Source organism: Lycorma delicatula, chromosome 2 (genome assembly GCF_047948215.1).
Source record: "Lycorma delicatula isolate Av1 chromosome 2, ASM4794821v1, whole genome shotgun sequence".
Taxonomy (NCBI): domain Eukaryota; kingdom Metazoa; phylum Arthropoda; class Insecta; order Hemiptera; family Fulgoridae; genus Lycorma; species Lycorma delicatula.
The window spans coordinates 139,329,624-139,344,814 of record NC_134456.1 but is presented as its reverse complement, the minus strand read 5'-3'; the positions used below and the strand labels follow the sequence as shown (position 1 = coordinate 139,344,814).

The 15,191-nt window shown below is 27.3% G+C and overlaps 1 protein-coding gene across 1 annotated transcript in view; it reads right to left on the bottom strand.

Moving 5' to 3' along the window:
* Window positions 1–290: 290 nt before the first annotated feature.
* LOC142319958 (uncharacterized) overlaps window positions 291–15,191 on the bottom strand; it is a 38,012-nt gene continuing 23,111 nt past the window's right edge. Inside the window, exons 5-7 of the mRNA XM_075357635.1 lie at window positions 4,055–4,170; window positions 2,111–2,236; window positions 291–425 (exon numbers count right to left, since the gene is read on the bottom strand). Coding sequence (XP_075213750.1) covers window positions 291–425; window positions 2,111–2,236; window positions 4,055–4,170 — 377 coding nt within the window. The remainder of the gene's footprint in view (window positions 426–2,110; window positions 2,237–4,054; window positions 4,171–15,191) is intronic.

The following is a 15,191-nucleotide window of genomic DNA, read 5'->3' as shown; positions in this document are numbered from 1 at the left end:
ATAAGCTATTACATGTTTTTAATTAGTTTTTTATTTGCAATATTTTAATAAATACATTTTACTATAATTTCATAATAATGCATTTTTGTTGTTTATCAACTCCAGAATTATTATTAGTTTCACAAAATAATTTTTAACTTAAAACATAATATCAAATTTTGATTAAAGTAATAAACGGTGATTTAAATTTTATTCTAATACCGCATGAACAATGATTTCTGATAATGTTTAAATGTCACATATTTTTATACATGATTTATCACTTTTTTTGTTAATTAAATTAACTATATTTATTGAGATTTTCTAAAGTGATTATTCATTGGTCCTTCATCAGCGTATCCTGCTATTTCTTGAGGTATGACAGCACTTTCTTCTACTCCTGTACATGGACGGCACATGCAGTCAAGAGGAGCCTTTGTGTTAACCTGAAAACATACAAATTAGTAGTCATGCTAAACAGTTATTGAAATAAGTATGAAAATAAAATTACTCACTTTGGAAAAAGAAATTAAAATCTAAATCTAGATGATGTCTTTCAGCAGTAAAACAATTATTATGAGAAATAAGATTCTCATGCATATTAATGATTTAAATTTATTTATTTTTTTTAAATGACAGCATATAGTAAAATTTCTTAAAAATTAAATCAATATATAACAATAGTATTACTCAGAAAAGAAATAAATAATTATATTTAAAAAAAAAAAATTCTATTTGGCATTATTTATTTATAACAAAATTTCTATTAATTTGCTTACAAATCATTATACCTCTATAATATTAGGTCTTAATCTCTGATTTGGTCATGCATAGTGATCCTCTAACCCTGACATTTCTTAACTCCCTTATATTGAAGGTAATTTAAATTGAACATCAGAATACAGTTAAATATAAATTTATTTAAGGTACGAGAAAAATTCAAATTGTGCTGTCTTCAAAATTCATATAACTAATGAGTATGTTGTAATTGATACTGCATTTAAAATATGACTTTTTGATACTTATCATTTGACTTCTTATTTTTAATTATAATTTAATACTGTTGCTGTTGAAGCATAACGTAATAAATTTTGGTTAATGACGAAAGTTTAGAAACAATTTATTAATACTTTATATTTATTTATATTGTTTACTTTTAACTGTATTCAAGAACTGTGTTTTTAAAATTATTAACATAATGTCATTACATGCAGAGGTTTTTTAATAATTTAAACTCTCACAACATATTTTTCAGTTAATCTACAAAAGTTTGGATTGAATGCAGAATAACATGCAAATTTATTTGTAACACACTCTGTTCCAAACTAAGATAATTATTAAATAAATTATTCCTATCAAACACTATTTTATTCTATTAAATAAGGCTAGTGAAATTAGACTTTTCAATCAGACAAATGAATAAAATTGTGTACTAATACATTATTTGAAACAGTTTTTTTCAAAATTATCGCAACCTTGACTTTTTAAAGAAAACAATTTAACATTTATTTTGTTACATTCTTATTTAGTTAATGAATTAGATATTATAAGATAGCATATGTCCTGAAAGCGAAAAAATGGCCTGTAACTTCGCTATAATTCTTCTTCTAGTACATCTGCTACTATGTTTCTTAACTTTTTAACTGTTGATAATAACATTGGTGAGATCAGATCACTCTTTGGACTGTTAATTTATATATTATACATATACATACACAAATTTCATGCAAATTAGAGGAATTTTTTTTACTGTTATCATGATTCATTGAGCTCATTAGGAATTTCATGAAAAGAAATATTTTTAAATAATTACAATGTTTATAGAAATATTTTCAGAAATAAAATATTTTATTTTGTAGTCAGTGAAAAATATCAAACCTCCATTACTAGTAAAACACACAGACAACAAATAACTCTTATGATTGTCAGCTATGACAATCATGATACAACTAACTGATTGTCAGCTGAAGTAAAGTAAAAACCTATTTCCAAACCCAAAACCCCACCTCACTAGATTTAATAGCAGATATGTTAACCACTGCACCAACCAGTGTCTAAGAACTCAAATTTTTTAGAAGAATTATTAGTTAAAAATTATGAAATGTGTGGCTGTTGAATTTTTTTTTTTTACCTTTCGGAATTTTCGTTCACCAGGTTTTGCTTTTGGACAAAATAAAGAAACACTAGCTTCTCTTTCACCACTTTCTTGGCAGCACATACATGATCTCTCCATCTGCCAAATTTTTGATCCTGATACCTGTGAGATAATAAAATAAAATATAATCATTAACAATAAAAATTTAAATAACTATTAGACTATTAAAAGATCCAGATTTACCTTAGTCAGATTTTAAATATGGATTCTATTGTGAAATTATTTCTGTTTAATTATTTGTAATAAGTTTTAATTGTGAAAAATAATATAAGATTGTAAAAAATATTGTTCATAAAATATTTAAATTTTATTTTGATTATAACTTTTTAATTCAAAAGTACAGCTTTTATTTTCATAATTAATTTATTTATCTGTAGTTTTAATTATATTAATATTCATAAAATGATATTCTGAGACTTAAATAAACTGCATAATGCAAATATTTGTGTTTTTAGCAATTTAAACTGGGTTTTAGGTTATCTTTGAGTTTACATATATAATTTGGATAATTGCATGATAATTATATTTAAAAAAATTAAAAATTGTTTCTTGTTTATTAATAATCCAACCATGACTTAACAACCTTCAGTAACAAAAAACTGACAATGACCTAGTTATATTATTATTCCAAGTAGTGAACAAGATGAAAAACTAGATTAATGTTAATAATATACAAATATTTAACTATAAAAAAATATGACTTTTAATTACTTTATTATAATTATTTTTTTACTCATAAATATCATATTATTTAAATATCATTTGGTTGATTGCTATGATCATTATCGATTTGTAACAATGAAATTTGATAAATTCATATATTGCAAATTTTTTATGGATGACTTTATAAACACATTGTTTAATACTGAAGTTGCCCAAACTCTGAAAATATTAATTTTATTTTTATTTTTTATAAGAATAACATGTGATGTTCTACTCATTTATTACAGTTTCAGGTATTTTCAGTGTGAAATTAACATTCTAAAACAGTACATTAAATACTAATATAGGATTTATTTATAGTTTTTCAATTATTGGAAGTATACTAACCTGATTCTGTTGTGCAACATAAAGCATTAATTAATTTTTAAAATTATTCAATTACAACACTGTTGCAACTAGTTTTCTCACTCCACCTAAACTTTGGACACTAATGCTAGACATCTTTCCAATTTAATGATTCCACAAAGGTCTATCAAATAATTTGTGTTCTTTTTATTGAATCAAGTCAATCAACTTACAACTATTTTTATAATTTAAAACAGTCTTGAAATTAAAAAAAAAAATTGGTAAAACATGAAAAAAGTATTTATAAAAGAGAGAGGAAAAAAATACTTTTTTACAGAACATATTGATAATAATCATACAGGTTTAATTTAACAGATTGTTTTAAATAAAAATTGATTTTAGACTGAGTTAAAATAATTATTTTTTAAATAAGTAATTCATTATAAGACAATTGATGTCACAAGTCAACTTTTACAAAATTTTATTTAAGTTTAAATATTAAAAATATTTTCCTTGATGATTTCTCTTTAAAATATATTCTGAATGTAATGTGAAATTATCAAAAATAATTTTTCACCATTTGGGGAGGAAAAGACCAAGAGAAAATTTTTAATTAGTATTTAGCCTGTTTTATTTTAATTATAATTAAAGTGTTCATCATTCGCAAAAAAAACACATACATGAAAACAAAACAAATCAGTTAAAATAATCTAAAACTAAAGATTCAATTTATATCACGAGTAAAATGGTAAAAATATAGAATGTATACATTGAATAAAATACAATGTTGTTACATTGCTCATCAGTAACAATCATAAAAACAGTCCAAAAAAAGTCAGTGTGTTACAAACTTACATTATTTTGTTAGGGTATGTTAATTATTACAAAAGTAAAATGAAATTTGTCAATTACCTGAAGATAACTGCTGCATCTTCCAGTGCAGGCAAATGAAGGTATAGGTTTAGGTACACAGCCTGGATATTGCAAGACGTGTATTACTGGTGTTACCTGACATTCATCTGATGTAGCTACCGCAACTGGTGGTTTGGAATCATCTGTTAGAATTTTTACAACTAACAGAGCCAGTACTAAAACTAAAACAAATTTTAATTAGTCTTACTTATATGTAATTAGGCAAAAAGGATTGTAATTATTTATTTAACTTTTTAAGTAAAACTGAATTTTAAGTTAAGGTATTGTCTAATTCAAATATATTTTAGATCTTACCTGAATTTTTAACGTTATGCATGACATCATGATTATGAATCAAAAGCACAATAAATTTCAAAATATTTATATAAACCATTTGCTTTGTCTTATTTTATACAAGTATTTATCTTTTCTTTGAGTTACTAGGTGTAATTTAGAAAATGTGTATTTAATTAATTAGGAAAAATTAAATAGTAAGCATTACTATTTGGATCAAGGTACAACAATGGAAGGTTTTATTCTAATTTTATTTTTTAAATGCAAATTTTACGTAATTTATTTTAAAAAGTAATCATTGACTATAATTTTATACTTTAAATTGTTTTAATCCCTTTATAATGATCTTATTATATTTAAATGTCATTACAGTCATCATAACATGCTACATTTACACTTGCACAAAATATTTAAAATGTATAGTTTTTTTTACAAACAGATCCATATCACTTTATTTTGAATAATTTTCCATCTACTGACAGTTTATATGAATGCAAAAGTTAAATAAGTTGACAGCTAGAATGGTTAAAAGTGTTTCTAGACTGCCAACAATAGATACAAGTAGGCTATACCATTTACCATTTTTGGAGTATTTTGAACAAAAACTTGCAAAAGCATAATTTATACTAGTACTTTGCTTTATGTCTAAATCTGGAAGTACCAATGAATATAATTTTCTTTTTATGTAAGCAATCCATAGAAGATGAAATTTTATACAAAAATCCTCTTCCAACGGAATAATCAAAGCTTCAAGTTAATAGTTCTTAGTTCTTAGTTAATAATAGTACAATAATTCTTGAGTTTAAGGAGTAAATAATCATAGGTAAATGTAAAGAATTATATTTTTATTTATTGGATCTGAAAATAAAATACATAATTTCTTTCATTAAAAATTATAGCTTCTATAATAATTTTAATAGAATGTATCTTTTCTGAACAAAATGAAATTGCAATTCCAAGGTTAGCAAAAGTTATCATCCCCAAACTTCTATTGTTCCTGAATATCTATAATGTATGAGTAATAAAATATTTTTTTTTTTTTGTCTTCAGTCATTTGACTGGTTTGATGCAGCTCTCCAAGATTCCCTATCTAGTGCTAGTCGTTTCATTTCAGTATACCCTCTACATCCTACATCCCCAACAATTTGCTTTACATACTCCAAACGTGGCCTGCCTACACAATTCCTCCCTTCTACCTGTCCTTCCAATATTAAAGCGACTATTCCAGGATGCCTTAATATGTGGCCTATAAGTCTGTCTCTTCTTTTAACTATATTTTTCCAAATGCTTCTTTCTTCATCTATTTGCCGCAATACCTCTTCATTTGTCACTTTATCCACCCATCTGATTTTTAACATTCTCCTATAGCACCACATTTCAAAAGCTTCTAATCTTTTCTTCTCAGATACTCCGATTGTCCAAGTTTCACTTCCATATAAAGCGACACTCCAAACATACACTTTCAAAAATCTTTTCCTGACATTTAAATTAATTTTTGATGTAAACAAATTATATTTCTTACTGAAGGCTCGTTTAGCTTGTGCTATTCGGCATTTTATATCGCTCCTGCTTCGTCCATCTTTAGTAATTTTACTTCCCAAATAACAAAATTCTTCTACCTCCATAATCTTTTCTCCTCCTATTTTCACATTCAGCGGTCCATCTTTGTTATTTCTACTACATTTCATTACTTTTGTTTTGTTCTTGTTTATTTTCATGCGATAGTTCTTGCGTAGGACTTCATCTATGCCGTTCATTGTTTCTTCTAAATCCTTTTTACTCTCGGCTAGAATTACTATATCATCAGCAAATCGTAGCATCTTTATCTTTTCACCTTGTACTGTTACTCCGAATCTAAATCGTTCTTTAACATCATTAACTGCTAGTTCCATGTAAAGATTAAAAAGTAACGGAGATAGGGAACATCCTTGTCGGACTCCCTTTCTTATTAGGGCTTCTTTCTTATGTTCTTCAATTGTTATTGTTGCTGTTTGGTTCCTGTACATGTTAGCAATTGTTCTTCTATCTCTGTATTTGAACCCTAATTTTTTTAAAATGCTGAACATTTTATTCCAGTCTACGTTATCGAAAGCCTTTTCTAGGTCTATAAACGCCAAGTATGTTGGTTTGTTTTTCTTTAATCTTCCTTCTACTATTAATCTGAGGCCTAAAATTGCTTCCCTTGTCCCTATACTTTTCCTGAAACCAAATTGGTCTTCTCCTAACACTTCTTCCACTCTCCTCTCAATTCTTCTGTATAAAATTCTAGTTAAGATTTTTGATGCATGACTAGTTAAACTAATTGTTCTGTATTCTTCACATTTATCTGCCCCTGCTTTCTTTGGTATCATAACTATAACACTTTTTTTGAAGTCTGATGGGAATTCCCCATTTTCATAAATATTACACACCAGTTTGTATAATCTATCAATCGCTTCCTCACCTGCACTGCGCAGTAATTCTACAGGTATTCCGTCTATTCCAGGAGCCTTTCTGCCATTTAAATCTTTTAATGCTCTCTTAAATTCAGATCTCAGTATTGTTTCTCCCATTTCATCCTCCTCAACTTCCTCTTCTTCCTCTATAACACCATTTTCTAATTCATTTCCTCCGTATAACTCTTCAATATATTCCACCCATCTATCGACTTTACCTTTCGTATTATATATTGGTGTACCATCTTTGTTTAACACATTATTAGATTTTAATTTATGTACCCCAAAATTTTCCTTAACTTTCCTGTATGCTCCGTCTATTTTACCAATGTTCATTTCTCTTTCCACTTCTGAACACTTTTCTTTAATCCACTCTTCTTTCACCAGTTTGCACTTCCTGTTTATAGCATTTCTTAATTTCCGATAGTTCCTTTTACTTTCTTCATCACTAGCATTCTTATATTTTCTACGTTCATCCATCAGCTGCAATATATCGTCTGAAACCCAAGGTTTTCTACCGGTTCTCTTTATTCCGCCTAAGTTTGCTTCTGCTGATTTAAGAATTTCCTTTTTAACATTCTCCCATTCTTCTTCTACATTTTCTACCTTATCTTTTTTATTCAGACCTCTTGCGATGTCCTCCTCAAAAATCTTCTTTACCTCCTCTTCCTCAAGCTTCTCTAAATTCCACCGATTCATCTGACACCTTTTCTTAAGGTTTTTAAACCCCAATCTACATTTCATTATCACCAAATTATGGTCGCTATCAATGTCTGCTCCAGGGTAAGTTTTGCAGTCAACGAGTTGATTTCTAAATCTTTGCTTAACCATGATATAATCTATCTGATACCTTCCAGTATCGCCTGGCTTTTTCCAAGTGTATATTCTTCTATTATGATTTTTAAATTGGGTGTTGGCAATTACTAAATTATACTTCGTGCAAAACTCTATAAGTCGGTCCCCTCTTTCATTCCTTTTGCCCAGCCCGTATTCACCCACTATATTTCCTTCCTTGCCTTTTCCAATGCTTGCATTCCAATCTCCAACTATTATTAAATTTTCATCTCCTTTTACGTGTTTAATTGCTTCATCAATCTCTTCGTATACACACTCTACCTCATCATCATCATGGGCGCTTGTAGGCATATAGACGTTAACAATCGTTGTCGGTTTAGGTTTTGATTTTATCCTTATTACAATGATTCTATCGCTATGCGTTTTGAAATACTCCACTCTCCTCCCTATCTTCTTGTTCATCACGAAACCTACTCCTGCCTGCCCATTATTTGACGCTGAGTTAATTACTCTAAAATCACCTGACCAAAAGTCGCCTTCCTCTTCCCACCGAACCTCACTAATTCCTACTATATCCACATTTGTCCTACCCATTTCCCTTTTTAAATTTTCTAGCCTACCAACCTTTTTCAAGCTTCTAACATTCCACGCTCCGACTCGTAGAATGTTATTTTTTAATTTTCTGGTGACCCCTTCCTTAGTAGTCCCCACCCGGAGATCCGAACGGGGGACTATTTTACCTCCGGAATATTTTACCAAGGAAGGTGCCTCCATTATTGTATATGTGAAAATGCAGAGCCACATTTTCTTGGAAAAAAAGCAGCTGTAGTTTTCCATTGCTTTCAGCTGCGCAGTACTCAGAGGACTGAGTGATGTTGATACGGCCGTTTAAGTCGTCCTGAATCACGCCCCTAACAACTACTGAAAGAGCTGCTGCCCTCTTTCAGGAATCATTCCTTAGTCTGGCTCTCAACAGATACCTCTCCGATATGGTTGCACCTTCGGTCCAGCTACTCTGTATCCCTGAGCACTCAAGCCCCCTCACCAACGGCACGGTCTCATGATTCATAGAGGAGGTAATAAAATATAACGTATAAAATTTTTAATTTGAGGTAATACTGAGTATTTATGAAAATTTAACTGTTTTTATAGTCGTTTAATAATTTGAGAATAAAAATCCAAACCCCAAAGACTAACATTATTACAGTTAATTTTTTTAGCTATGATTAATATTTCTTATAATACATAATATTTAATTAGTCTATTACTGATTCTATAGTGTGTTACTAATAATCATTCAATCCACTTTTATTTTAATTAGTTTTCAAGGTATACTTGAAGTATACAAATATGGATTTAAAATATACTTGGAGTTTTTGAGTTGGCCGTGTGCATGATTTTTGTCAAGCTAATCACAATTTTGTTATGAACTCAATTAATTATTTATTTAATCCAGTTTTTTTAAGTATTTAAATATTAAGTTACTTAGTAACTCATTTAACTATTAAACAAGTCATATTAAAAAAAGGTGTCTAGTTCATAATTCAGAATCATTTTTAAAAATAATATAAGTTTAAAATATTACAATAATTTATATATATATATATAAAAATAAAATGCATATAAACTTATATGTATATATATAAGTTTATATGCATTTTATTTTTTAATGTTCACAAAACATTAAACATTTTCTTCATTGAACAAAAAAACCAGTATAAAAATACTTACTTCGAGTACTTGATAAATTTGAATTTAAAAAATCATAAATGTCAAATCAAATTATGATTTTAGCATCAATCTTCCTGAAATTTTAGTTTTGTATTTATAAAAATGGATATTTTCTGATAACATATTTTGTTCTACTAAATCAAAAATATGTAACTGATGTCAAATTTGAAACTACGAAATTACATTAATTTTTATATTCTATTAATCTAATCTATGTAATTTAGAAATAAATACATAAATCAATGAATAAATAAAAAGTATCAGTAACAAGAAACAGTAGATATGGCAGAGTATTTAGTTTTATTCCACATTTAAAAAGAGAAATTAACGTTTAAATTAAAATTTAAAATTTTACAATTTAAAATTATTTCAAATATCTATAATTTCCAGTTCTCTTAATGTTTTTGTGTATAATATATTAAATGATTTTGGAAAGTAAAACAATCCTATTTGAGCATGAAAAAAGTTTGATTTTAAATAACTAAATGCTTTACAAATTTATTTTTATGGTGTTCAATTAGAGCACCACATTTTTACATTACAACCCTTACTTGGGTCAAGGGAAATCTAGCTATAACATCTGAAGTCTTTAGAATACTGGAAAGTGTCTTTTTTGTATAGATAGAGAAGAGAGTTTGGAATCAGTGACATTGTGATAACTCAAATTGACATGAATTAAAAAAAAAGATACAATAATTCTTTTTAATGAACTCTTTTCTTTAAAATTCAATAAAAAATGAAAAAAAATTTTTTGCCATTAAATGGCTGACATCTTTGTTGGTTTATTGTTTTTGCAACTAAGAACAGAGCATGGAACACTATTAACATTATTTATAATTCATCATTATAAATAATAATAATAGTTCAATCAATTTTAAACCCCTTCTCACTATTTTATTGTTGAGCGCCCTATCACATAAGAGCAACATTATTTTGATGAAAAAAACATATTTTTTTTTATTTTTAGTGAATTTTAAATAAACCTCTTTCTTTAAAAAAAAATTAATTATTTTACTTTCTACATTTTTAGTTTTATTACTTTTAATTTGTTTCTAAAGCACAGATCTATTTTTATTAAACATATGACTCTATGACATCACATAAACTATTGTAAACACAGATTTCTTTCTTTTTTCTTGCTGCTCACTTTTTACTTAGTATTTTTTCTTAACAACTACAGGCTGGTTTCTCAATTGCAGACATTTTTTTTTATGATGAAGCTGGAAAATGAATTTTCAAATGCATGAAAAAGAGTAAGTTACCTGAGATTTGAACTCAAAATGAAAGACAAACACATTATCACTTCAGCAATGAGGTCAGTGCATGAAAATTGATTTTATTATAAGTTCACTAAATATTAATTAATTGATATCAGTGATAAATGGTTATCATACTGTGACTGGGAATGAATAAGTATGTAAAATTTAAGTTGGTTAGATAGGAATGTGGCTGAAAAATTGATTTCAAGATTTCAGAAGGATAGGTAATGTGAATTCAGTAAAAGAGTTTTTAAATGCAAATAAAGATATTATATCTACACATGAAATATAAATAAAATATGAAATTGCATTAAATTGTTTTGCAGTTTTGTTGAATTTTAAAAATATTTAGCCGGTAAAAGCCTACTAAAAAAAAATAACTAAATATAAAAATTAAAATAAAAACTATAACAATACAACAAAAATATTTATGTATAAATTACATCATAATACAACCAAAAAAATCTTTTACTTTTTATGTTTAGAGATTATGAGCATAAAATAAAATAACATTTTATTTTATGAGCATAAAAAAGTATATTTTTTAATTAGCAAGATGAAATAAATTAATGGAACTTATAAAAGAAATACTAATAACAAGTATTATTTTCAAAAAATATAAAATTCTAAGTATAATAAGAAAAAAAACTAAAATATTGAGGGTGAGTGGCCTAGTGAATAAAAAGAGGTCTTTTTTTTAGAAATAGATGAAAATTCACATAAAAATCTCAAACTTTTTAGAATGAAAGAGGATAGGAGCTTAATTTTGAGATTTTCAGCTACTGCCTCATAATAAATTATTTGTTTCTCCAACTCATTCACTCCTTTACTATTTGTTTTGTAGCAAATAGACCAGGCATTATATCTATTTTTTAGTAAACACATCTTGCTACTACTAGAGAGTTTCTCATTAAAAGTGATCTCATTATTTCAAAATTAAATAATACTTATTAAAATTTATAGTTAATTTGTTTTATGAATTTTCATGTTAAATAATAAGGTTTAAACAAACAGCTTCTATGAACTATTATAAAAAATAAAATAAAATTTAATTTAAATATAAATTATTTGCTTCTCATATAAATTAAAGAAAAAGATTAAAATATGTTTATATAATATTTCTTTCATTAAAATAAATTTTTCTTTCAGAAATGATAAAATTTGTTCATGAGTGAATAAAAAATATTTCTTTGATAATTACTTAGATAGATAAGAAACACTACATATATTTTTATAAAATTACTAATATCTCTGTCATTGTTTTGCCCATGCTACTGATATTGCGTTTTCTATAGTGGTCAATTTTTTTTTTATTTTATGATTTTTAATCTGGTAACCAGAGGCAGGTGCAGCCAGTCACATCACACATACTAAACAGTGGCAGTGACTGTGTTGGCTGAGCCACAACTCCATACACTGTTGCATCCCTTAAAAAATAAATCAAAATTAAAAAAAAAAACTGAAAATGGTTTTTAGATATTTATCTGCAGAGTATTTGTAAGCCCAAAAATAGTGAATATCTGGTTTAGTAAAAATCAGAAATAGAGAAAATTTACATTCACTGTTCAAAATTTGTTTACCCTTTTTCATCTCTTTCAAAGTTGAATTTTGAAAAATATAGAAATTGATTTTTAGATACTCAGATGAAGATTACACACACCAAAAATCAAGTTATCTACATTTACATTACAAAGAAATTCAAAAAATAGTAAATTTCATTGTTACTCCATTCATTGTTTAACCGTTTTGGAATTTAAAGGTATCCTTTCTTAGTGTCCACTTACACTGTAAGGGGAACATGTGCATAAATAAATTTTTATCAATTTATCTTCAGTAGTTTATGCTGGGCGTTGATTATTAATGATTCACGACATGTTATTTTGTATTTATAGATATATATATAAAATTAAAGACTTACCATGTAATAAAATGTAGATTACACCCATTTCTGTATAAATATTATTTACTTAAAACTGTATACTTAAATAGTGATTAAAATTACAAAAGAACTGTTAAAGTATACTTTGCATGGATTAAATGAATAAAAAAGAGGTTGTAAGGGGTGAAAGTTTGAAAGTACAACTGAATAGTTGCTGATGTGTTCATCTCTTATAACTCAGAAGGGTGGTAAAGGGTTAATGTCAGGGGGTGCGCTCTTCCTGATAGTCAGTGGTGGGGAAAATAGGGGTAATTCTATTTTTTCCTTTTATTAGAATGGAAAAAGTAAAATAATAGATTTAAAATACAAATAGTACTTTAAAAGCACCATTTAACTATTTGAAATTTTATTCTTATCTCTATTAAGTATAGTTTTATAAAAGAAGAACACAAATAAATGTAGTGAATGACGTAATAAGAAGGATGTAAATAAAGAGTAAAAGGAAAACAAGAGAGCAGGATGAAAAACGAACTTGATGGGGTTGAAATAGAAGGAGGAAAAGTAAAAGAGTGGGGATTGGGAAATCTTCTTTCTCTTAACTACTCCAAAAGTGAGCATGTTCTCCACACATACCCATCCATCCCACACACACTCTCTCTCTCTCTCTCTCTCTCTCTAACCATGCATACGCACATGCACATGCACACACACACACACACACACACACATTCCAAACTTGTTTGCACACAACAGAAAAGAATTAATACTTAACCTTAATCAATATTTTATAAAATTTTCATTTTTAATTTTATATTTTTTACAGTGTTTAATCTTCTTCAATAAAATTTTTCTTTTGGTTTAGATTAATTTTTTACACTGTAAGTTTAAAGAAGACAGATTGTATTTTAGTAAAGGCCTGCTGCTGTGAATCATTAATTCGATTTCTTAAAATGATTATTATGCAATGTAAGATCCCTGTTTCTTATTGCTCACTTTCTATTGAAGTATTATTAAAATTTTGTTGATAAATCATACAATACCACAAGAAGTTCCGGAATTGTTGAAGCAGACAGAGAACTGACTGCCAAAAATTATTGAGACTATATCCATGTTTTGTAACACCTGATTCATTCAAAGTTATTGACTGTTTTAAGACACAAATGTGTATTTTTCTTTAGCAAGTTTCTCTGTTAGTATAATTTTAAGTTTTTTCAGAGAATATAAGTTTAAATTTTTATAATTAAATATTTACATGGTTTATTTAGATGATTTAAAGAAATTTTGTTGGTTATCAATGCTTAATACCGAGCTGTTAAAGAGGATGTACCCAGATGTCTTAATTGATATTTAAAGCATTTTTAGATGAAAACTTGAAAATTTTGTAATAAAAAGTAACATATTTCCACATTTGAGAAAGTCAAGCTTTGTTACCAGACTCATGCTTAGTATCACTCTCTTTGAATAATTTCTTTATATTTTTTTTCTTACTTTTTCAAGATTGATTTCTCACTTTGCACTTCTTAATGCTTCTTTTCATTCTGGTAATATTTCTTGCAAGCTTATCAAATTTCAAATAAAAGTAGAATTAAAAATTGTAAAATAAACTGTTCTGTATATTATTTACCATAACCAACAAAGCTATAGGCAACCTGATATGAGATACAATTTCACTCTGATACAGATCTGTTCTCAAGACTACAAGTGTACAATCCAAGCTTTCTCAGGAGATTGAGGAATTAATTAGTTTTTCCTGTTGCTCAGCTACTGCAGTACAATGGCATCTCAAGTTCACCCAAATGCTAGAGATTGTCATGTCTATAAGTGATACCTTATTCTGTTCACCACAGGAACTGGATGTGTCTTAAGAAAAAAGGAAAGCATTCTGACTCACTCCTTCTTAGTTCAGGCCCACTACTTATGCCTCAGCCATGTGAATGCTGCATAAAGCAAAAAAATTAAAAATATTAGCCAGCGCCAAATTAACAAACATCTTGTTCGATATCCTAGAGAGTGAGTAAAAAAAACTGACATTTCAAGATTGAAGAAATTGAAGATAATGACATTGATTGAAGATTTAAACATGTTTTGTCTGTAATATTTTATTTTCTTTAATTAGTCATACACCCATTATCATCATAAGATGCCTGGTTTGATACATTTCATGAAAATTGTTGCAGCCCTCCTGGACTTCTCAGATCATAAACAAACATACTACCAAAACAATATTGCCCTTTTCCTGGATAGTTTGGTAAAGAAAAGCTAAAATGAATATAGACTAACTTAACTTACTGATTGAATATCTGAAACATTATTCTTCAGTCATTTTTTCTGTTGTGCTTAATTTGCTATTTTTAGAGTTCAGCAAATAACTCTGTGAACACTAAAAGTTTTCTTAATTCTTTATTTAACTTATAAATTCTTTGAGAATTGTTTTTGTCAGTTTAGTTTTTGTGACGCTTGGAAATAACAGCTTGTTTCAACCTATTTATTTTGAGTGGGATTAATTTAAATAACAAAGTCTAAAATTATTTTTTTTAAGCTTTGTCAGTAATTATTTTTTAATTTAAATTTTACTCTTCCAAATATCAATAAATATATTTTTGTAATATATATGACTTTTCAATACAATAAATGAAAAAGATGTATAGATGTCACCTTTTATATCTTATATAGAAATACTAATAATTCTAACAGTATAAATAAATCAATAATCAATATTTATTTAAATGTTGTTCTGACCAGTA